This window comes from Phodopus roborovskii, unplaced genomic scaffold, assembly GCF_943737965.1.
Source record: "Phodopus roborovskii unplaced genomic scaffold, PHOROB, whole genome shotgun sequence".
Taxonomy (NCBI): Eukaryota; Metazoa; Chordata; class Mammalia; order Rodentia; family Cricetidae; genus Phodopus; species Phodopus roborovskii.
In genome coordinates, this window is record NW_026125052.1 from 20,582,743 (window position 1) to 20,609,761 (window position 27,019).

The window sequence follows — 27,019 nt, forward strand, 5'->3', positions numbered from 1 at the left end:
TAATGGGGAGAACATTTCCTCACTAAGGTTTTATTAAAGTGAGAGCTTGGGGCTGCATGACTCACCATTTTATTATTGACTGATCAGATTTGTGATGATAAACTCTTCAACTGAGGCTAGATGGAGGCATGCCATATGAGTCACACTCTTCATCCCAATTCTTAGGAGTCACTGACCACAGTATTGTAGCATGAATTCTCTTTGGTCTTAATAATAAAAACTTGGAGTCAGCTATCAGGGGGTGAAAGTCGAAGTCAGAAACAGAGCTGCTAGCCACTGGGGTTCTTACCTCTACCAGTGCTCAAACCAAAGGGTGATCCTGCCCTCAGACTGCAGCTGTCTCTATGAAACCTCAGACTAAATCCTCAGACTGCCTCTGAGCGCCTATCTCCTTCTGCCTTATACAGTGTAATGCCTAGAAAAGAGAGGATTAGTTTGTTTTATATCAAGTTTGGCCCTGCTCTCAAAATCTCTTACTGAAAGTTGCTCTTGTATCTAAGTTGCAGCTCACTAAGTTCAGGTGAAGTTGCATAGGCCTCATGACTGCCTCATGACTAAGTGCCCCAAAGGAAAATAAAATGTGTTCTTTTTGTTATTCATCATTAGATAGATATTGTCTGTTACGTCGTAGAATTCTTGACATTGAACCAAATGTCTGGTGAATTCAACATCTCTCACTTTGGAGATAATTATTGATTTATCAAAAATGAGCAATTTTTGTAGATATATGGTAATGCTTAGTGTACTGAACTTAGATTACACTATTTCATCTGTGTGTACAGTGTGACATTGAACTATGAGTTATCTCTTGTACATCTAGCTTTTTAAAATTTGGTTTTAAGTGTAATTATATCATTTTTCCTAGACTATATCTTAGATTTTGAAAAACATTATTTGTCATAGCTTATCTGCAGTGGTTTTGTTTCATGTTTTTATTTTTATTTTTGATACTTCTTAAATAATACATTGTTGAGAAAATAGCAGAGATAGAAATGTGATGAAGTGTAAATTACTCCCTGTTGTGGTGATCGATTCATACTTTAATATTTCTTCACTGTTTGGATCATTACTCCGTTAAGTTACTGGCACTGACTTAGATGTTTATTGCTTTTTATTGTTTGTTTGTTTCTGCCAAGGGCTGAACCCAGGGCCTGTGTACACTGTGCACATACTTTACAAACTGAGCCATATTCCCAACCCCACGGGATTTAATTCTATCCACTCCAAACTTGGACAGTAGATATATCAGTTATTGTTCTGTGACAGAATGCCTAACCAAAGCAAGTTAAAGAAGGGAAAATTGGTATGTACTTATGGTTTGAGGGTACAGTTCACAGCCACAGTAGTGTGAAGCAACTGAGTATATTGTGTTAGGAAGCAAAGAGAAATGTCTTAGTCTCTCTCTCTCTCTCTCTCTCTCTGTCTCTCTCTGTCTCTCTCTGCCTCTCTCTCTCTCTTTTCCCCTCTCTACTCCCACTCCCCCTCTTTCTTCTATCTGCATCCCCAACCAATGGGATGGCTCTGCCTTTATTCAGGGTGAGTCTTCCTTCATTAGTTAAATGTCTCTTGAAATGCCCTCAACAAACATACCCAGAAGAATGTCTCCTAAGTGATATCAAACCTAGCCAGTTTGACTATGAAATTAACCACCACACCCACACCTAGTAACACCTGAAGAGCTTCCGTTATGATTCTGAGTTCAGTTTTACATGGAGGATAACCCTGTCCTAGACACTGTGGCCTAGAGCTTCCAGTTTCAGAAGCTTTCTTTACTGACTTTTATCTAACTGCTTCCAGAATTAATTAACATTTCCTGCTCCCTTTGTGATACCTAAAGACTGTAAGCAGGACTAGTAGGTCAGGCCAGGAGGTCATTTTTAAAAGGAAGCTTTGCAGAAGCTGATCATCACCTGAACTCTAGTCAGACATCCATAATGTTGGTTCCACCTTTACCACTTCTGTACTGTGGAGCCGTTCACAAGTTATTCATAGTCAAGTTTTTGTATTGTATTTTGTAAAATGTACATGAGATGTAAACAAATCATGTACCAGGTGCCTAGCACCATGTCGAATATAGTAAAGCCTAAGTATTACCTGTGTTCATACCATAGTATATGACCACAGTTAGACACAGGAAACTTAAGTGATTTTTATGGCTGGTTTCAAATTTGCTTTTGTAGTCCTCACTGGCCTCAAACTCCATCCTCCTGCCTCAGTCTCCTGAGCGCTGCGGATGGCCCACCATGCCCAGTTCTGGTGCTAGTTTTATGAAAAGTGATTTTATTGTTCACTTTTAGCTTTTGTTGTTCCATACTTTTACACGGTTTTGTTGTTTGCTTGTTTTGCCATGTATCCAGTGAGATGCATTAGTTAGTGGAAGGACAGCACTTACTAGCTTTAGACAGAAATGTGGTTAGTTTTTTCACTTCAGTCTTCAATTCTTTGAGCTGTGTTATGCAACATGACTTCTGTCTTCATTGTCCTCCTAGACCCCCCCCCCACACACACACATACACATCTTAAAAATGTAACCATGAACAGAGCAGTGCGTTTATTCAGTTCAAAATACAGGACATTTGTGACAACCCCAAGAAATACATCTAAACCAAGTCAGTGCCTATGTTTGGTATGTCACCTCTCTTCTTATCACACTACCCAGTGTTTCATGCTGGGTATGAACCCTTGCTCCTACCACTATAACAGTCATCCCTGGCATGGTGCTCATCTTGTTCCTCTGGCTACCTTCCTCCCATGGTTTACTTTCTAGCAGAGAAAGCAGTTCAACTTCAGACCCAGTTTTTCTTGTCTGCCAATCATTATTTAATCCTTTTTCCCATTCTCTGCCAATATGATACTAAGGCTTCAGAGACTGAAAAGTAACATGCCCTCTTACAGCACTGGTGATTTCTGACCCAGGGTTAGAATTACTCAGTACTCTTTGGTGTGAATTTCCTATTGTGACTAGTAACAACTGCACATTCCAAAACAAGCCAGAAAGTTACTGGCATTCACACTTAATCCTTAAAAAATGTCTCCACAGGGACAGGATAACATTTACACTTTTAACCCCCTTTTGGAGACAGGATTTCTCTGTAGCCTTGGCTGTTCTGGGACTCATTCTGTAGACAAAGCTGGCCTCAAACTCACAGAGATCCTCTACGTCTGCCCCTCTGCCCCTCTGCCCCTCTGCCCCTCTGCCCCTCTGCCCTTCTGCCTCTGCCTCCAGAGTTCTGGGGTTAAAGGTGTATGCTACCACCACCCAGTAACATTTACTTTTAATCTATTAATTTTGAAAAGGTTTAATTGATACATAATAGTTGTACATATTATAAAATACACTGTATTATTTCACTCTTATATATAGTATGTAATGATCAAACCAGGGTAATTTGCATATAACCCACTTATCATTACTTAGTATTGTGAATATTCACAATCCTACTAGTTTTTGAAATAATGTAATTTTAATCAGTTATTCTTGTAACCCACCTGTCTGTCTGTCTCTCTCTCTCTCATTCTTTCTCTCTCTCTCTCTCTCTCTCTCTGTGTGTGTGTGTGTTTTGTATTAGTCACACGTGTGTGCAGGTGCACTTTTTGTGCAGACATATATGGAGGCCAAACATTGATGCTAGAACTATCATCCTCAAGCATTTCTCCACCCTATTTTTAGAGACAGGGTCACTAACTGAACCTGGAGCTCACCATTATGGTTAGAATGGCTGACCAGGGCACCCAGAATCTACCTATCTCTGCCTGCAGAGCTAGAATTTTAGGTATAACATGCCCAGGTTTTTTACTTTTGGTGCTAAGGGTCAAAACTCAGAACTTCATGTTTGCCCAGCAACTACTTTACCCACTAAGCCCTCTTCCTGGCCCCTCTTAGCCAGTTTTATTCTAATACTGGCACAAATACTCATGCTTATGCAAACTGTAGCAGTTTCTACCTCCACACTGGATAATTAAAGTCTTCAGATAACTTGCTTAAAGTTTTAGTGAGAAAAACAGCAGTAAATGACAGTTGCCTTTCATGTACATTGTTATCATTCAAGCCTTTTATCTCTCAAGTATAGGGAAAATTATTTCAAGGAATTTTGTATAATTTTACCCATTAGCATGTTGTTAGGCACTATTATTTGCCAGTGCAAAAGAAAAAGCAGCAATGTGACTACATTCTGTATGATTCTGAGTTCTGTCCTGAGATTACCTTATAACCCTATATGGCGTTTACACTAGTGAAGTTTGATTATTCATATGTAGTAATAGAACATGTAGTGTTTATACTTCAGATTTATTACCTCAGGATCTTAGGTTCTAATATATGAACGCATACTTTTAAATCACTGACAGAATGTTTAATGGTTTTGTTTTTAGCTTTCTTGTATCATAAAAAAATTGCCTCCAACATTCTATACCATAGGAGACATTTCACACAAGTACATTTGGTACAGTATATATTCTGCTTAAAATAATCTTTATGCATTAAAGTTATTTAAGGGCAAAGATAGAGAAGCAGAAAGAACTGAGCCAAGAACTGTGAGCAAATTACATTTTGCTGTTAGAGGTTGTGAGTCATCTTCACTAAGGTCCAGTGCTCTGACCAGCATCTTAAAGGTCACTGTGTTTCTTCCCATGTTCCTCCATTGCTTGCCAATACATCACCACCATCACTGTTTCCATCATTATACATTATAAAATGTCTAACATTGAACCCACTGTAATGTAAGGCATTATGCCGATTTTACAAAGATGAATTCATTTTAACCTTTGTGATGGCCTTGAGAAGTAAGTGGTATCTATTATGTATGCCATTACTAAATAATGAATCCCACATCCACATTTCAGTTTCTGTTCCAGGGATAGCTCAGCCCTTGGCATTGGCTGCCGTTATATAGTTTTGAAGTCTGTTTGGTGTTCTGAATAATAAATGTTCATATCTCCTTTTTTAATTGAATCTACCTTTTGCCCTTTAAACTTAATACTCATAATGGAGAGACATTTTATGGCTCACATTTTTAAGTGAGGAATCTTAAAGAGTTGAAAAAGATGAATAATTTTTGAAGACCACACAATAGGTCATGTAACACAAGTCTCACTTCTATTTGTTTATTTTTGAGACCTAGTCATGCTACATAGCCACGACCAGTGCTGGGATTACAGGTGTCCCCCACCAGTTGAACTTATTTCCTATTTTTAGGATCTGCATATTTCTTTCAAAAATCTTTCAAAAATCATGTGCTTCAGGGCTAAGGGAGTGGCTCAACCGATGAGGAACCTAATTCAATCTTCAATACCTGCATAAAACTAGGCACAACAATGCATTCCTGTAATCCTAGTGCTGGAAAATTGGGGACAGTGGGATTCCTAGGGCTTGATACCCAGCCAGCCTACCCAAATGGATGAATTCCAGTTTCACTGAAAGATCCTGTCGGAAACAAAGAGGTAGGGAAGCTATTGAAGAGGACACCCAACATCAGCTTCTGGTTTACACACAGGTGCACATACGTGCACACAAGTGAATGCCTACTTGCCCATATATATATATATATATATATATATATATATATGCACACACACACACACACACACACACACATATATATATATATAAAGGCATAAGTATGTGTTTGAGAAAGTCATCAGTTGTTTTAAAATGTTGACATTAATATTTTACATAAAATAATAGGATTAATATTTGACATAAAATAGTAGGAATGCTATATGCTATAAAACTTTAACCATAGGTAGGATCTCTGATAGTTTTTAGTTACACTATTTTTGTTTCTTGCGTTTTGTATTGTCCTCTGCAGCAACTTGCCTTTTGCTTTGTAATGTCATATAGAGATAAAAATTTATATTTGATTTCTCCTTGAAATGAGAACTTCTGTTTCATTTATTCAAGGTCCCATTAACTTCATTAATTAGTGTCTGTTGGAATATCTTAAGGTTTTGTGGTCCTTTTTGAGTAGCTTTTTTTTTTAGCACCATGTTGTCTCCCATTTTTATTGCTTGTATGTTCCATCTGTAATCATTGTGCCAGAATATCCTTTTGTGTGGCACAACATAATTGCACAAGAATATATATAACATATGTAAGAATGTACTCTTGAGTACAGTTTAGAATCACCAGTCTTCTTTAGCTTTAGTTACTAAAGATGAACAACAAAATCTATATATAAGTATGTAAAAATTTAATTTATTCAAAAATAATGTATTTGTTCTGTGTTTGGCACTGCTGAGGACACAGGAGCATATAAAACAGAAGATCCTGTCTCTCGCCAGACACATTGTTAAATAATAAATATGCATGTTGAAACATTACAAAAGGCTCTTCCCTTCCCATTATGATGACTTAACTAATATTATACTTGCCTTCCCACAGGAAACAACTGTTTTTGGACATTGAGCTGTTGACAGAATAGTTACATAATCACTGAATGAAAAGATAGGTTAGGGGTCAAGAACTAGGTGAACCTTGGCTTCTTGCCTGAATATATTTCATGGAGAAATCTAAGAATGACAGTCCTGCTGAGCTGAGGAAACAAAGACAATAGTGTTACAGAGAAGGCAGCAAGGGCCTCTGGGGCCCTAAAATAATAGTGGAAAGTATACTGCTGGACATGGGGGCATACTCTGTAATCCTAGCACTTAGAAGGCTGAGATAAGAGAATTACAAGTACCAGGCCAGGCTATACTGTATAGTAATAACATCGAGTGAAAAATCTGTTCTGGTGTACTAAGTCACTATGGTGATGAGATGATCATATTATTTCAGCTCTTATCTACCCAGGCCATGACAAGAAGAATCATGATTGTACACTATAATTGTTTAATAGGACTTTGGAATAGAAATATACTTTTATAAACACAAATAGTAAAGTGAGCTTGACAGGCTTCAATCTTTGTATTTGAATATAATTATACTCAGATAATTTGAATATACAGCATTTCATTGTGAGATGGTGTTAGCTCTTGTGTCTCCTGGATTTTGAAAGGACTACTTCAGTTCATGTACTTACCTTCCCATCCCTAGCAGTACTTAAACCTAGCACAGTTTAGAAGCTGAATGTAGCCCACTAATCAGTTTAGTACTTTCAAGAATGGCCTAATGATTCACTCTCAATTTAACAAAGAAACTTGAGCTTTTCTGTGTTTAAACATGTGAAAACACATTCAGTCTCTGCTTTCAATGTCCTCATTTTTTAATTCTTACTATGCCATCAATGAAAAAGCTATTAAAAGTGTGTAGAACTGGATTGACATTTCCTGCAAGATACCAAGGAAAATTAGAAATGTCTGGAAATGTGTGAAAAAGCTTCATTATGGTAACTCACAAAACCTCATACAGAAAGAAAATCTGAAAACTGCTTTCTATAACAATGAGAAAAAATAAAAGACAGATAAGAAAATAAGTATTTCATTTCAGAGAATGGAAGGAAGAATAAAGTGATGAAGAGCTAGGGAATTCCAAACACAGATAGAGAAAGAAAGAAGGTGAAATCAGGGAGATGCCATGTAGTCACTGAATGGGTAAGATACCTGGACATTATTGGTAAGCCACTGCCACATGGTGATACACAGATTATTAAAGATGGGTTAATTTACAAGAGAGAGCTAGCCAGTAATAAGCCTAAGCCATTGGCCAAACAATTATATTTAATGTTAGCCTTTTATTTCATAAGCAGCTGCAAGGACCCACAAGCTAGAGAGAAACTAGTCCAGGGGAACCAGCAGAACAGCGAAAAACATTTAACTACAGTACATGCTAGACAGTCACTACCAAAGGCTAAATACCCAGATTTCTAGTCACTTTTTTGGTAGGTGGGATACCAATTTAAATTTAATTGCCTATAAATGTTTTCTTTACAGCTGTCATAGTCAAAGTTCTATTGCTATGAAGAGACACCATGACCAAGTCAGCTCTTATAAAGGAAAACATTTCACTGGGGTTCAGAAGTTTAGTCCATAATAATAACGGTGGGAAACATGGCGACATGCAGGTAGACATGGTGCTAGAGAAGTATCAGCAAGTTCTATATCTGGATCAGCAGGCATCAGGAAGAGAGAGGGAGCCACTGGGTCTGGCTTGAGCTTCTGAAACCTCAAGGCCCACCCTTAGTGACACATTTCCCCCACAAGACAAGGCCATACCTACTCCAACAAAGCCACATGTCCTCTTTCAAATAATGCCACACCCTGTGCCTATGGGACCCATTTTCATTCAAACCACCACAATAACCCAACAGAGAATGGACATAAAGTGGAGAATTAAATTGAGTCTCCCTATTGAGGTACAGTTTGGTAAAATAAGTCTTCTCACTTTTTTTTTCATTTGGCCTAGCATCTTCACAAGATTTTATTATCCCTGCTTACAACTAACTATACTTGTTTATATCATTTTCTGGAGTTCTGTGCTCTTGTTTAGGTAATTTTTTAAAGATGGATTTATTCTTATTTTATATAAGCAAGTATTTGTCTGAATGTATTTCTGTACACTAAATACATACCTGGTGCCCACAGAGGCCAAAAGAGGGTACCTGATCCCTAGAGTTAGAGTTATAGACGATTATGAACTACCATATGGTGCCAAAACCCAACTCAGGTCCTCAGAAAAATCAATAAGTGCTCTTAAACACTGAACCATCTCTCCAGCCCTTGCATAGGTTTTTATTTTTAAAAATATGAGTGACTAGAGAGATGACTCAGTGTATAAAAGCATTTGCTGCTCTTCAGAGGAGCTGAGTCCCAATCTTAGTACCCAGGTTGAGCAGCTCATAATTGTGTGACTCCAGCTGGCCTCCAAGGCCACACACACACATATGGCCTTATACAGATGTGTGTGTGTATATATATATATATATATATATATATATATATATATATATAAAAATTTTAAAAATTTAATATAAGAAAATAGTATTCTGTAAGCAGACAGGAAAATTAGTGTGTACAATAGCTAGAAGATAAATAACTAGATAGATTTGCGAACTTTCAAGCAGTTTTAAAAGCTAAACTGTTCCTCTTGGTTAAAAGCAGGGATTAATTGGTATTAGTGCCACTATAAAACATTCTCCTTGACATAGAAGGATTAAAAAAAGAATTACTTTGTAGCTATTTAATTAGCTATAATAGTCTGATACCATAACAGCCTTAAAAATCTTTGGGATTTCATGCAGCAAATATCTATTTCTGCAAGCTTAGGCAGCTCTCCAGGACAGTTGAATCTGGTGACAAGTGCAAGGTAGTCAGTCTTCTAGCTCTACCATCTCTGCATGAGATTTGCTTCATGCGTTTTGTTAATGAGAAAAAGACAGACTTAAACTTAGAGGCTGTGTCACTGGTGTCTGATGGCCAGAATAGTTACACAGTCCTTCTTAAATTGCATAAGAACTGAAAATCATAATTGCCCCTGTACTTAGAATTGAATGGAGACAGGATGTTGGTAAGCATCAATGATGTTTGCCATGCTGTGTACTTCCATTTTTTTGGATTATTTAAAAATTATCTCATAATTCAAAGTAGTCCCATAATAGTGAGGAGCAATATTATAAAAATGCATGTAGACTTTTTCCTTTCATTTATTTAATGTGGCCCTTCATAAAAAGTCTTATGATTCTGATGTCCCATTTTCAAAATAGGGTTAGTGTGTTCCTCATGAAAGAAATTTATGAAGGTCAAGTGGATTTAGGTAAATGTAGATAATGTATAAAGTAGTTAGCTAAGTCTTGGCTGTCAACTATTTATTGCCTAGCCTTTTTTTTTTTTTTTAAAGCAGCAGTCATTTTTAGAGCTATATATCTGCAATTGGCATCAGACTCTAAAAGAAGTTTCAAATCACTAAGAAAGAAGCTATATGTAAGTCTCAAACAGAATGAATTGCAGGCCTTTGGTTTGTGTGTTGGACTTGTAATGCGAGGTCTCAACCCCAAAGCTTCTTTGTTATTAGGGAAATGTCTACCACTGATCTACACACTTCCACTGTTCTTCCTGAAACAAAATTTACAGATGAAGTGTTATTCTGCCACCAGAATATCCTATTATTTTCATATTTGGAACAGGATCTCATAAAACCCAAGCTAGCCCTCAGATTTATTATGTAGCCAGAGATGGCCTGAAACTCTTGATCTTTCTGCTTCTATCTTTCAGTTGCTGGAATTATAGGTGTGTACAACTGGTTGAAATATTTTTGAAAGTTTTGTTTTCTTACATTCTATTCTGGTTTGTAATACCAAATAATCTCAGAGTATAATTTAGAAATGTGCATAAATTCTGTAAGAAAACTATCAATAGGTGTAGGATGGAAAACGGTAGTTTTTAAACATTAACAATAGATGTAGGGTGGAAAACCATAGTTTTTAAGCTTTAAGGTCTAGGGATGTAACTTAGTGAAAGTGCTCTGATTTTGATCCACAGTACAACAAAAATGTTACTAAGGAATGGAAAACTATTTTTACTTGAACATTTACTTGGCAAGACTTTTAGGTTGCATAGTGTGATACCAATAGTCATTTCCTATGCACACTTTAGCTACATGCACTAGAAATAGCCTGTTTTTCTAGGTCAGTTGTTCCTGCTTCAAGTTCTTCCTTAGTTTTCTGAAAATGTTTTACTTTATACTCACTCAGTTAATGTAATCTTGACAACTCATCCAGGATATAGGCACTGTTGTGGACTCAGAATGACTGATGGGCAACGTGACATGCATACAAGGATTTTAGCACTAGGAAAAGCATAAAATGGAAATCTGGCTTAAGCTTTTAGTTTCAAATCCTTTACTGTCCATCTTTTCCCTGTTCTGCAACCGTTATTCTTCCTCTGCATGCTGTGTCTTAAAATCTTGCTTTTTTTCCATAACTGTAGACTTCACCATTTCATATCCCAATAAATTAATTATAGGTGAGCTGTTGTCATAGCTAAGCACATGCTAAATATTTTTTATGATTAGAATTTGTTGAGACTCAACAAAACTTTATGACTGAGAAAACTTGGACTTTGCAAATTGTTTACTAGTAAGTGCTAGAAATATGACCTAGACCTTTTAAATGACTATATTTCTTAAATCTATAAGCATTTTCTTCTGCCTACATCCTCAGACTTAGATTTCTTAGTAGCATTAGAATCAAGTTCCCATTGTTGGTTCAAATTAATTTTCAAGGCAACAGTTCCCTGTCATCACATCACAACAAAATACCTGATTTGAGTTTTAGTTTATTTTTACCCATCCAATCCAATCAGTTTTCATTTATTTTGTTTTTGTTTTTGATTAGGTAAACACTTTTGACGTTTAGTTCTCTTATGCATTATAATCATGTTAGGTAGCATTTTTTTTTTAATTTTCTGCAAAGAAATCTATGTAAATGCGGGGCTTTCAAGAAAAATATACACTATCTTTGATTTGCCCTTTTATGTCCTTTACCCGGTGATGGTATGACTGTTGGGCATCCTGTCCTTTCTATGATTCTACTTACTTTTGTTGACTTACAAATAGCACTAGCTATTCATTACTTGGATCTGATCACCATTATTATCTTATATAATTATCTCGCTAGACATAGCAGCACACAGCTGCCATCCCATATCTCTGATGAAAGAGGATCACTGCATGTTTAGTCAGCCTGATCTAAATTGGCAAGTTCTAGGCCATCCAGAGCTACAGAGTGAGAGCTTGACTCAAACAAGCCAATAATTTAACCTCCTTATTAGATAAATGAGGTAATAATCATGGCAGATAGCTGAATTAATTAAATACCTACTGAATAAAGGTACAAAGAAAAACAAATGAAATATCCATTTGTGAACTTTCAGTTCCCTGAGAAGGGAAAACAAGTCAGAATGGCATTGAGCGCCACAGATCTGATAACTCTGCTTGCTGGAAAAGTATGTATTTTAGAAATGGATTACATTTTTTTTTCTCTTCCATAACCAATGCAAATTCTGGTTTATACTTTTGCCCACATTGCCTTTGTAGTCTCAACTACTTACATTTTTCTGTATTCTCCAGGACCACGATCTTCCCCTTTGACTCCACCTCATAGTTCTCAAACATGCATCATCCCTCCCTCAAGTTCTCCTGTTGTCCTTAGCTCATTTCTTACATCTCCTCTCTAATGTGCTGGTTCCTGCCCATTACTCAAAATAGATATAGATATCCCTTTTATCAGGTTTTGTCAGAACTCAGCAGGTGTAATAGTTATTCTAGAGCTAGGGTTGTGATTTAATAAAAACCTAGAGAAGGACTGAAGAGCTTGAAAAATAAACTTACCGCTGAAGAGATGGCCCAGCAGTTAGGAGTTTTTTTCTGTAGTCATAAAAACCCGACATTAATATAACAAGCATCATCCCACAAATACCTATTTTATATATATATTTCTCTTTATAAAGCAATGCTAAATCAGGTGTCTTTTTTTAAACTAGTTGGTGGGTATATAATGAGATTTGGGTCTTTCTTACTAATCACATGTATATAACTGACAAGATCTTCATTTCTGACAGTGATTTCCCTAAAAAGAGGCTTAAATATTACAATCAGCACAGGAGATATCTTTTCCAAAGCTTACTTTTGGGTAGGAACCATACTATTAACACTGTTAGTGTCTGACTCGTGTTCCCGTGGAGGCAATGACAGGCTTTATGTTGTATTTTTAGCATGTACTTATAGCTTATGTACTGTGATTTTGGGGTCTGTAAGTTTTGACATTTAAAAACATCTTTAATTCTTTCATAATTGATAGTTTTTATTCTCCAAAAATAATAAAGGAGAATTTTAGACATTTTTAATGACAAGGACTTTTACAGTGACTTTATTATAGCATCTTTTAGGTTAACTTTGAATTCATTGGGGATCAGTAATGGATAAGGATTTTGAAGCACATGAAGAAACTTTTGAAAAACAGTGATGTGATTCTACACATTCACACACCTTAAGACACTTGTAGATATGGGGCTAATGCATTCGAGTAAATTCCACATCCAGCTCATCTTTCCAGTGTTAGTGCTATGCTAAGCACTTTTATCTTATTAGAATGTAATGTAATTCAGGTTGAAAATAACAAAATAATCCATCTCATTTTAACTTTTAAGATAGTCAACTGATTTTTTTGAAAAGATGTTTAACTGAGGATTTGAATGTAAAACAATAATGCATCTTAATACACACTCACAAAAGTTACTAAATAATATTTGTATAACCAGTTGGGTAAAGTGGTACACACCTGTAATCTAAGCATTTGGGTTCCTAATTTCAGAGCTAGTATAGGATATATAATAAGTCCATATCACAAAGATTTTGATTATGAATTTTCAGTAAGTACAATTTCAAGTTTATGAATACACTAATACAATGTTGAATGATTTTCATGGTATGAAATGTTATTATTCTATAGGTTTCATGATAAAGTTTGTAACCAAGACAGATCTCTTTAGCATCAGTGTCAAATTGTCATGGCTTATTTCATAATTTAGCATCCTGGCATTGTTGATTTCTTATATTAATGGTTCAGCATTAAATTGGTTTCCTATTAAACTACATCAATATTTAATCACACTCACTTTTAGTATTCATCATGACTATCAGGTAGTTCTTTCTAGATAAATGAAACTTTATTATTATAGTTGTAATTAAACCTTAAAATATTTTCAGTAGTTTTCTTAGTTAATATTTGTATTTTATTGCACAGAAAACCAAGATAAGAAAGTCCTTTCTTTATAAAGAGAGGAAGTAACTAGAGGTAGTAGACAATTAAAAATTATGCTCAGAGTTTTGGTTATTAGACGTTAGTTTTTCCCATTTTCAGTGACTTTTACACAAGACCCATCTCCTGTATGAGGAATGCATTTTTTTTTTTTTTTTTTTTTTTGGCACAAAAAGTAGGGTAACCTGATGTGAGTCTCACAGACTATCGCTCATGTAAGTGCTTCCAGCTGCTGCCTGCTGCTCCCCTTACTCATGACCCCTCTGTGTCTCTCTTTCCCTTTCCTTTCCCTCTGCTCCTCTTTCCTTTTTCTCGCCCCTCTTCTTTTCTACTTTCCTATCTCTTTCCTTCTCTATCTGTCTTTTTGTCCTTAGCCCCTCTGAGGAAGGCAAAATTTGTTGAGAGCCCACGAATTCCAGAGTCCGAGCTTGGCTCCCCAACTCTCACTTCAGCTCAGAAACTGGACGTGGATTCATACTGCCCTGGTAAGCATGCATGCAGTGTCTGCTTTGAAAAAGGGAGGATTGCATCAGGCCCACTCAGCAGAGCAGTGCTTTGCATGTATCCTACTCATAAAAAACATGCTATTTCTTGCGTCTTACTATCTAGTCTCCTAAAAGAGCATAGGTTTTTACTGTACGTCTTGTTTTTGTTATTCATGAGAGTAGGTATTGAAAAGAGTTTCAAAGATAAATTTCAAAATAATTTTGGCAAATGAAATTTTTCAGGATTAATTTTGTGTTGTGAAATAATTGAAAACATGTTATTTTGGCCATGTGCATACAGGCCAAACATATGTGTAAGAATGTTCATTCAGTACTTACCTTTTAAGGATGACATGTGCCCAATTCCTATTGGGATTCTGGATAGTTGCAGAAAACACTTTGGGTATTGGAAACATTAAACTTGAACTTGATAGATGCCTGAGTTTGACCCCTTTGGATACTCTTTATAGATAGCCTCTCCTTGTGCATGGCCTGCAGACACATGCGGGCTCCACTAAAACCCTTCCTGTGTGGGAGCCAAACCGAGACAGGCTCATTATCAGTGCTTAAATTCTTTCAGACTTCAGTGAGTTGCCTGGCAACCTCCTTTACACTCTCCCTAAAGTGCGTGTATAGAATTGTGTCAGAAACATCGCAGCTCTGGTTGAAAATTCAGATCAGAACAGTAGTAAAGAACCTTGAGATACTTGTTTTTAGGTCTTTTGTTTATTCCTGCTCATTAAAATTGATGTTAAACCACTGTGGGGGGAAAACACACACACAACATATTTTCTCTACTTGGAGTAAGAGGACAGAATTATTCTACTTTTAAGTAGGTATCATTTTCTGATCTAAAATGTCAGTGTCCTATATCTCTGAAGCCAGATAGGACAAGTTCATGTAAAACAGTAGAGGAAAACTTGAACCGCACCCAGATAAATAAAATATATTTGACTTTGTGAATTAATTTTGAATATTGAAAGACCTTGGGGATTTTATTCTTAGACTGTTCTTTGTTAAGTCAATAATAGTTTTGTATTAGAAACCAGTTTCTCTGTTTCCGAAAGCAACAAAAGCTCTTTGGGTAGCACTGCATAGGTTCTACATCCAGTGTTAAGATGCACTTCATAGCAAATGGCATATTGAACTTTGTATTTATTTGTAAACTTCTGTGTTGTAACAAAGTAATTCCAAATTCTCTACTCCTTTTCCTAAATGCCCCCTCTTGACACTCTTTCCACTCAGTACTCTCTTTTTTACCCTCTTTCCCGTCTCTTTTTTACCCTCTTTCCCGTCTCTTTTTTACCCTCTTTCCCATCTCTTTTTTACCCTCTCTTCTCGTCTCTTTTTTACCCTCTTTCCCGTCTCTTTTTTACCCTCTTTCCCTTCCTCCACTCCTTTGAGCTGGGGTTCTGACATACGTTCTCATATAATATAGGCAACCCTCTACCACTCAACTAACTTCTATCCCCCTCCGAGGCTTTTCCTTTTCTAGATTCACGAATCAGAATGACTGTCATGGAAGCCTAATCTCCTTAGCACCATATTAATTATATCTCACTAATCTAATGTAGCTGTTGTTCTGGTCATGAAGCAGAGTAGCTGCGACTTGGGAATGTCTGTGCTAAATCTCTCTAGGCAATCTTAGTAGTGTGATTATTTATGCATATTTTCCACAAGCATGACTTCTTTGTTGTAGAACCAAACTTCAGTTAAGGTTTTTAGAACCCCAGGAAGAATCAATGATGCCAGAATGCTTGTTACAATGCTTTGTAGGCCTTTTATAATCTGAAACAGATTTATAGCATAGAAACTTTGTACTGATTTGTTCTTTTATAATAGTTTTTAGATCCTCTAAAAATAAGTTCCTTTTGAGATAAGAATGTAACCTCAGAGTTAAAGCTAGTATTATCTCTAGGTAGTATCAAGAATTAGCAATAAACAAAATGAATTAATGAGTACACATCAAAGTTGAGACTTACAGAAGGCTACCCTAGAGTACAATGTGTTGTCATGCTGACTCCATTGATTGGAAGGTTTCAGAAGCAACCTGGGATCTGAGAGCTCCCTGACCTTCTGCTCTCCTGTCTTTCCCTGTCTTTCTCCCCTGAAGCAGCACAAGGGCAGACTTTCTCTGAAGTTGCATTATCTGCCTGAAGATAGTCTCTCTGACAAAAGGAACTCAGTTGTCAGTAGTCCTCTCCCAGGGAGTCTCACCAACAAGGAAGATGACTGTCACAGGAAAGGAGAATGAAGCTTGACACCATGCCTAGGTGTCAACTAGACTTTGTCACAGGGTTCCACTTATTCTTCTGAAAGTCTATCTTTTTAAAAAATAATTTATTGTCCCTAAAATGTCCACATCATCTCTCCTCTGTGAAGAAAGTATATACGTTGGTTCTGCCTTTGCAACTATGGAGAGAATTTATAATATCACTATAACTAAACAACCAGAGTAAAGGATGATTAAAAGAATGTTGTTAGATAATTGCTTCATAGTGGGCAAACTAAGACCGAGGGAGCATAAGCGATTTGTCTAGTATCTTAAGCAGGATTTATTGCTTAGCTCTTGAACCGGACACCATATAGTTCAGAAACATATTGCCCTCTAACACAGTTACCATACACATTGTGTGAGCATTCTTTACTATTCATGCATTAAAAAGCAAATTTTTTTATTTTAATATGTGACAGGGTTGTAATTTATTTTTTCTGAGAACAAGTAACCAACTGATAGCAATCATTTCAGTTGAACAAGTCTCCAAGTGAGAAAGGAGATTCATCCTGCACTTTATAGCCTGACTGCTTATGGGTCTATTATCTGTGTGATTTTTGAATAAGTCACTTAACCTTTCTAAGCCTCAGTTTCTTTATCTATAAAAATGGAGTTAATCTTAGATCACTACATACAAAACATTTACCAGAATGGTTGGCTCACAATGACTACTCAGAAATGTTAATTAATATATTAATGATACTCCTGAAATCTGGTGTACAATTCTTAAGCATTTTCTAAATAATCAGAAATATTTAAAGTTTGGAGAGACAAAGTTGGAATCATTTTTCATTAAACAAGTGTCAATATGTTTCAATTCTAATTTCTACCTCAGTAGTCATATGATCTAGAACATGTTGAATAATATGTCTCAATTTCCTGTCATAGTAATATTATCTGTAACATGACATTTCTGTGATTTTAAAAAATATGTAATTATATGAATATATGGATATATTCAAAAGATATATATCCATATACTCATAAAAATCCAGGAGGAAATTGCTAGCCCAAGAGGAAGGTGGCTGAGATTATCGGGAAGAACTATTGTGAGATGGTGCTCAAGCTAGCAGATGTTAAATCTGGCTGGTGATTACATGCTACTTTGTGGTCCTATTCTTGGGCCACATATATCAGTAAGAACTCAAGTTTTAGAGTTAGACCTTGATTTAATATCTTTCCCTTTTTGACAGGGGAGACAGGTACTGAGAATTAACCAAGGGCTACATTGAGCCAAATCCCCAGCCCTGATCTGGGTTTAATTTCTGAATCTTCTACTCACTGGCTGTGCGGTGTTCTAACTTTCACACATACCAAAAAAAAGGGAGGGGTGAGTGTACTGCCTTAACTCCAGCCCTCAGGAGGCTGAGGCAAGAGTATCACAAGTTCGAAACTCATCTGGGTCATACTGTGAATTTGGGCCTAGTCTAGCTTACATACTGAGATGTGCCTCAAAAACAATAGGCCGAGACATACTTATTCTGAGACTGAAATTGAAAGGACATCAGCCAAAGAAACCACAAGAACAAGAGTCCAGCTATACAGGCTCAAGTTCATAATAACCCCATTATTTAAGTAAAGCCATGTGCCTGAGCCCAGGAAATCCCATGAAAAGGTTTAAACTTAGAGTATCTCCATGAATGTACCCCCTGGTTTCAACAACTGTCAGTGTTTTCACTCTGACTCCATCTGTTCTTCTGCTCGTCTTTAATTGTGGCCAAAGGAACTAAATGTGGGTGGTGCCTTAGTACCAGGAGCTCTGTGTGTGGGGAAGGGCCAGAGGCCATGGCTTTGATCCCTTGTGGACACCGATTTGTACAACAAGGAGCTATTTTTGCAAGAATATGGGAAAATGCCTGTACCTATTCAACACTTGCTGGGAGTTACTCACTTTCTAGTATTCCAAAAAGAATGACAGGTTATCATTTAAGAACTAAGAAACAGAAATATAATCAAGTTTGCTGTGGTAGTGGGGTCAAGATGATGTTTTATCTCTGTTAGAGAGAACGCATAGATTCACTTAATATTAGTTAGCACAAAGAGGTGTCATATTTAAATAGATGAGAAATCAGTAGTTTGCAATGAGTCATTGTGTAAATAATGTAACATTGGACATGCTAAGAGAATGCTGAGAATGAGAAAAGAAAGAAGGGAAGAAGTGAGGGGCATAATGTTTCATTATTTGTATGCAGCCACCCTGTTAGGATTCGGGTTAGAGGGTTAAATCATTCGCTATTAGGTATTTGCTTCTTGGGAGAGTAGCCATTATTTTCTCCCTGGGTATTGCCTGGTTGAAGCAGAAGGTACTTTTTGCTGGTATTGTATGCTGCTGAGTAGAGAATTGGTGTCTTTTAAAAGTAAAATCTCATAAAGTGTCTTCTGAAATATTCAGTAACTTTTTTACAGCAGTTTATTACTTTGCTTGTGTTATATTTATCACAGAATTTAATTTGCAATGATTTAAATTACATTTTATTTCTTCCATGGTTATAGGAATGGTGCCCATATTTCCAAGTGTATACCTAACACCTAACACTGCTGAACATTCCAAACTTCTTATTAAAAACAAGTTTTTAAATCATTAGTATTTTCCTATAATCATAAAGCAGGTAAAGTGATATATGCTTGTTATGCAGCACTTGGAAGGCTGAAACAGGAGGCTTGGTGAGACTTTGAGGCTAGCCTGGGCTAGCTATATTAAAAGATCCTGCTTCAACCAAATACTTGCTAATCACATATTTATTTTTTAAAATCACATTTTCGCATAATGATTCAGTTGTTAAAAATATGGGTTCTTGACCCAGACAGCCTGTTAAAAATATTAAGTTGCTTAAATGACACTGAGCCTTAAGCAGGATCCTCATCTTTGTGGATTTTTCTACCTGTGAAATAGGATATTATGAAGATTAAATGATTTAATATATTTTATGCACATAGGAATTTATCAGGTAGTAGTGGCTTAATAAAAATTAGGGTTAAAGTGCTAATACTGCCAGTAATGTATTGAATAAAAATAATCACCATTTTTAAAACAGTATTCTATTGAGTCAGTTTTTATTATAGAATTTGATATTTGTGTTGAATTGGATGTTCAAGCCAAATTTGTATCTGAAAATTATTCTCTTTGCTCTTTTTCTTTAAATCTGCTGCTAAATATCAAACTCTATTTCAGTATTAATTTCAGGTGTGACTTCTTCCAAAGTCCTTTCTACCTCCTACCTTCCACTCTCCCAAGACAATTTTATTCATTTCTTCTCCATGCTTTTAAGTACCTTCTTTGATTTGTAAAATAATTCTCATATACATCAGCCTCTCTCTAGCCTAATACTGTTGTTTACTGTAACCAACAGGAAAGTATGGGAAGAGGAGTTGGTAAAGTTGTTTGTGATTTGTTATTGCAAGAGTTTTGAATATGTTTGATACCCAGTGGGGGGAAAACTTACCTAAATACATTGTTTTTGATTTTTGAGAGAGGAAGGATCACCTTTTATATCAAGTTCCCTGAAGGCAGGAGATACAGAATGCAACTGAAGAAGTTTCATTTCAAGCAGTACCATAATTTAATGTGTCTCCCAAAAGCTCATCCAAACTTAGGTCCTCATACCAAATGAGTCATTTCCCAGCACCCTGGTGGTCTATTTTAACACATTTTATGTATAATTTCTTTTAAGTCTTTAAAATGAGACCTTAAAAAAAAAAACTTGTTTTTATTGAGCTATACATGTCTCCCACTCCCCTTCCCTTCTCCCCTCTCCCGTGCCACCCTCCCCCATGTCCCCCAAACTCCCAGTTTACTCAGGAGATCTTGTCCTTTTCCTGCTTCTTAGGCAGAACCATGTATGTCTCTCCTAATGTCCTCTTTGTTACCTAGGTTCTCTGGGTTGTGGACTGTCTGCTGGTTATGTCTAATGTCCACTTATGAGTTACATGTTATATTTGTCTTTCTGGGTCTGGGATACCTCATTCAGGATGGTTATTTTCTAGTTCCATCATTTGCCTGCAAATTTCAAGATGCCATTTTTTATTTTATTTTTTTTATTTTTATTTTTTTTACAGCTGAGTAGTACTCCATTGTGTAAATGTACATTATCTATTTTTTGGTTGAGGGCCATCTAGGTTGTTTCCAGGTTTTGCTACTATGAACATAATTGAGCAAATGTTCTTATGGTGTGAGTATGCATCTTTTGGGTATATGCCCAAAAGTGGTATTTCTGGGTCTTGTGGTAGACTGACTCCCAATTTTCTGAGAAACCTCCATACTGATTTCCAAAGCAGCTGTACAAGTTTGCATTCCCATCATCAATGGATGAGTGTTCTTTTAATCCACATATTTAGCAGCATAAGCTGTCATCAGTGTTTTTGATCTTGGCTATTCTGATCTTTAAATGGAACATCTAGGCTTTTAAGGTATTGAATTTTTTTTAATTCATCTTCTCTGACTCGTTACAATTTTAGTAAATGTGTTACCAAGTTGTAGTTGTCTTTAGCCACTGTGTAGCTTGCCTTTTCCCCTTTTACCTGGTGTTTTATTAATAAACTTTACTTTGCCAAATTTTCTTTTTGTGTTGCTGCTTTTTATCTATTAAGAAATTTGGGGGCTTAAGAGATGGTTCAGAAGTTAAGAATACTTACTGCTGTTGCAGAAGACCCAGGTCAGTTCCCAGTACCCTCATCAGGCAGCTCCCAAGCATCTGTCACTCCATTTCCAAGGGATCCAAAGCCCTCTGATTCCACAGATACCTGCACCTATATACACACATGAGGAGGACCCTGCAGGTGTCACTGAAGACAGTGACCTGTAAAGAGATGAGATTGACTTTGTCAATCTGGATCAGACTCGGGGGAGCCTAAAGCTGGCTAGTTCATTTTCACTACATTTAAAACACAGTACAATTTGGGGCAAAGGTTCCAGGCAACAATCATTCCATTCTAGATACACATCAAAGCTTAAGGTGTGGCTACATAGAAACTCCTTTACAAAGTAATGTGACCATGAGGGTGGGATCTATAGCGAAAAGGCCTAGAACCTAATGTGGTCTCTGACCAAGATAGCATAGAGGTCAGCAGACCATAGAGTACATGTGTTGTTATAGTTGCTGAGATTAAAATACTATAAACAGAATGCCTGCTACTAAGTTACTTGTTCTACAGTGCTGGAGATCAAACAATGGGTCTTGGACAAGGTAGGCAAATGCCCTGTTACCACGTACATCCTCAGCATTTCATATCTCAACACTCATTAGTTACACCATTTCCTTCCACCAAGGCACTAAATCTGGTGATTGGAAACCTGATTTTCAGAGTCAAGGAGTCTCTAGTTCTAATCCTATTTTTTGCTGTGTATTTTTTGTGTGACTTTGTACTGGTTATACTCCATATTCCTCAGTCTAATCTTATGTAAAATGATAATGATACCTGCTTCATAAAGTTATAGGAACTAAGTAAGGTAAGCTGAGTGTGGATGGGGGGGTACATGGCACTCGAGGCTGAGGCAGGAAAATCAGGAGTTCAAGGTCAGCTTGGGCTGTATAGTGATACCTTGTGTCAAAGCACAACAAAATGGAGCTTCCTACACCCATAATGAGTGAAACAACCTGCTCTATTTTATTAAGCCACTGATATTGTAGGGTTATTTGCTTGGTAAGTACTAGAAGTAGAGGAGGGAAGATAAGGCAAGATTGTTATAGTCTTCTTACAGTCAAGAGATAGTGTCACATTCTTCATGAAAAAGAAGTTGATCCAGGACACATGTCTACTATTCCAGCATTGAGGAGGCAGAGGCAGGAGGGGATAAGGGGATAAGGTCAAGTTCAACTTGGGTTGTGGGGCAAAATACTGCCTAAAAATAATCTTCAATAATTAAATAAGATTTGTAAAATGTTTAGAATATCAACTTGTATGTATTAAGTATTATGTGTCACTAAACAGATCATATTGTGATCCTTTATTTCCCATATAGGTTATAACCTTACCTCTTCCCATGTTTTGTAAATTCAATAAAACCCAGCACTAAAATTTATGTTTAGAAAATATTTGGTGATTATAACTTTTTAGGAGAAAATTAAGTGGAGCCCTTGAATGTTAGGAGATCTATAATGTATGATAAAAACTGATAATTAATTTAATGTATAGCAGAGAAAAGGGTTTGATTATGAGTTGAAGGAGAGTAGCTTATCGTTTTATTTAATCAGTAAACAAGCTTCAGTCATTTGGGGGTATAATACTACATAAACACACATTCACAGTATAGAAATAATTTTACCTATTATTTCTGTTATAGAAATTTGTGATACCCATTGAAATGAAAATAGATCCTGTGGCATAGATTCAATGATAGTTATGTGTAGATTTTCCACAGATGGAACTTTAGTTTAGTACTAGTATATAAAAATGTACATGCATCCCTTGTCTAATGATCCAGTTTGTCACCTCAGAGGGAAGTCAAGGTAAATGGGAAACTGAATGGTAAAAATCAAAACCTTTCTTAGCATTTAAAGTGTCTAAATGTTTAATACTGATTATCATAAATTATAAAAAGCTTTTGTATCTTGGTGACAACTATGTGACACTGTAGCTAAAGCTTGCTATGATTAAAAAAAAACATAAAAATTATTCTAAAAGGATCTGTATATGACTTCTTAACAAAGTGAGATTAAGCACATCTGAACTTAAAACCTGAAAAATACTTACAACCATGTAAATATATCATGAAGAACTTTTCCATATCACATTTATAGTGGATCATTTTGAGCTCCCTGGTTCAATTTTAAATGTCTTTTTTTTTTTTTCCTTAATCTTTTTGGGAATGACTAGTCTAAGGTGGTAGTTGGTGGGGGCAGCAACAGATGACCCTAACTAATTCTGTTCATCATCTCTCAATGGAAAAGATAATTCTTACAGTTGGCAGCCATTGAAATGCCATTCTGTCTAGAAGGGAAACCCAAAAGGTAATTGTATGGAAGGAATGTGACAGTCTTTGCAAGAGGGCTAAAATGGATGCCAGAGATCAGGAATTTTAGGGATTTAAATTTCAGGGCCAAAATTAGCCATAGTTTTCTATTGGGTTGTGGTGGTGGCAGTATAACTATGAATAATTGAAAACCACGGAATTGTATATTCACTGGGGTAAAATTTACAGTATAGGAAGTTTGTCTCCGTGTAGGGGATGAAGTGGTGGTGAGACTCCTTAGCTTAGGGTAGGAGCGCAACTAATGTAAGAACATTTGTGTAAGGGTCACCATAGATAGCAGTGAAATGTGTTACATGGAGGGACAGCAGGCTTAAGGACAGATGCCCATTTTCTTAATATTCTAGGAAGAGAATTATATCTTATGGACTGACCTTAAGGTGTTGCGTTAAAATTAGAGATGTCATTAAGAACTGTGTGTGTGTGTGGGGGGGGTTATAAACAAAAATGGAGAAGTGTGTATGTGTACATACATTTGCACATATATGTACATACAAATACTACTTTGCAAATATATGTGTATATGAATACCACCTAACTGTTCATTGAGGAGGTCCTGAAGGTAGTGATATCCCAGTAACAATTAACAGACTAGTAAAGGGCTGTTGATATTCTAACTACCTCTTTTCTCTAAAAAGAACAAAGATTTCTGAAGAGATTGTCTAATTCCATAACTGAGACAAGAAAAATACCAGATAAGACTGAAACATGGCAAAAAATATGTTGAAAGGCCATAATGGCTTGCTTACCCTAGCCAAATCTAGGACAATTTAAACTAAATAAATACTGATAGTAACCAATTATAACCTACTGTCTGTGTAAGATAGGAGTCAGTAAATGGACAGACGGACGGACGCGTGGATGGACAGATGGATGGACAATATTTGAAAACAATAATAGTAATTAATCCAACCAGGAAACATTAATACTCAAAAATTCATTGAAGAAGAGTCAGACAAATATTTATACACCACTATTCAGCCTGAAAACAACTATCCAGATGCCCAACAGCAGATGAACGAATGAATACTATTCTGTTAAAAAGGAATAACATCCTGAAACATATTACAACATGGAGGACCTTGAACTCATTATGCTAAATGATATAAGCCATACTCCAAAGAGTAAAATACTGTATGAATCTATTTACACAGGGTGCTCAGAATTGGCAACTTCACCAGGGAAGAAAGGAGACTAGCAGTCAGTAGGGGGAAGACCAGGAAAATCACTGTTTAATGGGGCTATATTTCTAGGGGACAGTGAAAAGTTCTAAAAGTGGGTAGTGACTGTGGTTACACAACATTGTGTATGTACTAGGTCAAAGAATTATAATACACACACACACACATAATTAATATAATCACCATAAAAATATATTAAGAAATGGAACATTTTACATAATTCCAGTCCTCCCATCAAAATACTAATTAATTACAAAAGGGGAAAGTATTTTAAAATAGAAAAATCTGGGAGATACTGGCATAGCAAAGTGATCAAAGTTAACATAGCAAAACTATGCATAACCTGTATTAAATTAGAAGGTAAATTGAAGAACATTGTACTAAACATCTGGACCGTAAGCCTTGTAAAAATTAAGGTCATGGCAATTAACAGTAAAGTACTGTTTCAGGGTTTTAAAATGAGTTGTGTAAAGCCAAATGAAATGCCTCCTTCTGCTCCAGACCAGGACACCAAGCAAGGATTCAAGCTTGGCTTCAGCTTGGGGTTAAGGTCATAGTAATGGGAAGGGCTAGGATCCTGACTTCTGTGTTGGCTTATGAATTACACAAAAGAATATAATTACAGAAAAATGCATAGCTTTGGTTGGTGAGAAGAAATTTGTAACTTTTATATGGCTAAGGGGGGTGCTCTTTGTACTATTTTGAAACTTCTCAAAGGTTGAAATTACTTCAAAGTATAAAAGGAGTACTTACACAAACTCTTTAAAAAGAAAAATGATCAAAAAAAATTTGAATGAAGTAGCTGTTGTAGCTAAAATGTAGATCCCAAGAGTGAGACTGTGCTTTAAAGCTACTGGCCAAAAAACAGGAACCTTTTTCTGTTCCATGTGTTACCGAACCATTTCTTAAGTTATTTCCTGCAGATAGACTGAGGATAATCTCAGCAGATGGTATATGAAAATTACGATCTTTAAAAGTAAGGAAATCAAAGGCTTGGGAGGTGGCTCAGCTATTAAAGTGCTTGACATGCAAGTAGGAGATGCAATTCAGTCTCCCAGCCACATGAAAACCTGTTGTGCTGACGCATGACTCTAACCCCAATAAAGGGGAGGAGGAGACAGGTAGGTAGATCTCTAGGACTAACTGGCTAAACCGTCCTAGTCAACCTTCCCAAGTACCAGTGAAAGACCCCCATCTCAAAAATAAGGTAGATGACTCCCGAGACATGGCAACTGAGGTTTACCTCTGGCCTCTACATACATGAGCATACATGTACCCACCCACACAGAAGTTTAAAATTTCAGCTCATAGACTGGAGCATTAGTTTTGAATTTAGAATGTAAAAGCTAAAGAAAAAAAAACAAACAATATAAAAACAGTAATAAAACTAGATCATTTTGATTTTAAGATTCATGTTTACTGTCTTCTGGCTCCAGGTGATGTTGAACAGGAACTTGGCCCACCTCCATCTGTAGATGAGGCAGCAAACACACTCATGACTCGTCTGGGTTTCCTCCTTGGAGAGAAAGTCCCGGAAGTACAGCCAGGTGACCAGTACAGCATGGAGGTACAAGATGAAAATCAGGTAAGCTATGCTCTATCAACTTGGCTAAACAATGTGAATTAGCATTTTATAGCAGGAAAAGAAAGATACTGAGGGTATATGCTCACTCTGAAAAGAGTATCATTTGTTAGAATTCATTTTGAGGCCTAGAATATAACTTAATTTTCTATAATCACTCTATTTCTTGTTTGTTTATATGTGTAAAAGCTAAAAAACAAAAACCTAATGAATAACTAAATAACAAGATACTCAAATGACAGAATTGAGGGATTAACTCTTCACTGAGAAATTAGAGTATACACTATTCCCAAGTATATATGCATTATTGGCAGATTAATGATATGCTGGGCCTAGACAGCTCTTAATCAGTTTCTAAAACTACCAATTACTTCTACCACAGGAGAATTAATTATAAAATAATTTAGAAAATGACAGCTAAACGTTAAACACCTCCAAATGCTTAGCTATTGAAAAATATACTTCTCGGCAGCCATTGAATCCAGGAAATTAGAAAAGATTTTAAACTGTTGCAATGCGAAAACTGAGTATAACATATACGATATAGCTCTGGGTTTACTGAAAAAATAAATAAAGACTAGTTTTGAATGCATTTATTAGAAAAGTTTAAAACCTGAGAAACTAATGGTCTGAGTATCCATCTTAGAAATCTTTAAAATGTTTTACAGTTAACTTTCCTTTGGGTAATGTCTTAGTATGTTTTCTGCCAACTTGACACAAGTTAGAGTTACCTGGGAAGAGGTATCTCAGTGAGAAATGCCTTTGTCAGATTGCCTATAGGGCATTTCCTTGATGAATGGCTGATGTGATGTGAGAGCCCAGCTTACTGTGTATAGTACCA

General features: G+C 36.4%; 1 protein-coding gene across 15 annotated transcripts in view; it reads left to right on the top strand.

Annotated features, from left to right (window-relative positions):
• The window catches only part of Tanc2 (tetratricopeptide repeat, ankyrin repeat and coiled-coil containing 2), a 289,050-nt gene that overhangs the window by 130,468 nt on the left and 131,563 nt on the right, over window positions 1–27,019 (top strand). For 9 of the 15 annotated variants that reach the window (XM_051178779.1, XM_051178787.1, XM_051178795.1 and 6 more), the window contains 2 exons: window positions 14,063–14,173; window positions 26,033–26,181. In XM_051178779.1, coding sequence (XP_051034736.1) covers window positions 14,063–14,173; window positions 26,033–26,181 — 260 coding nt within the window. The remainder of the gene's footprint in view (window positions 1–14,062; window positions 14,174–26,032; window positions 26,182–27,019) is intronic. The other 6 variants (XM_051178816.1, XM_051178847.1, XM_051178850.1 and 3 more) reach the window with 1 other exon arrangement.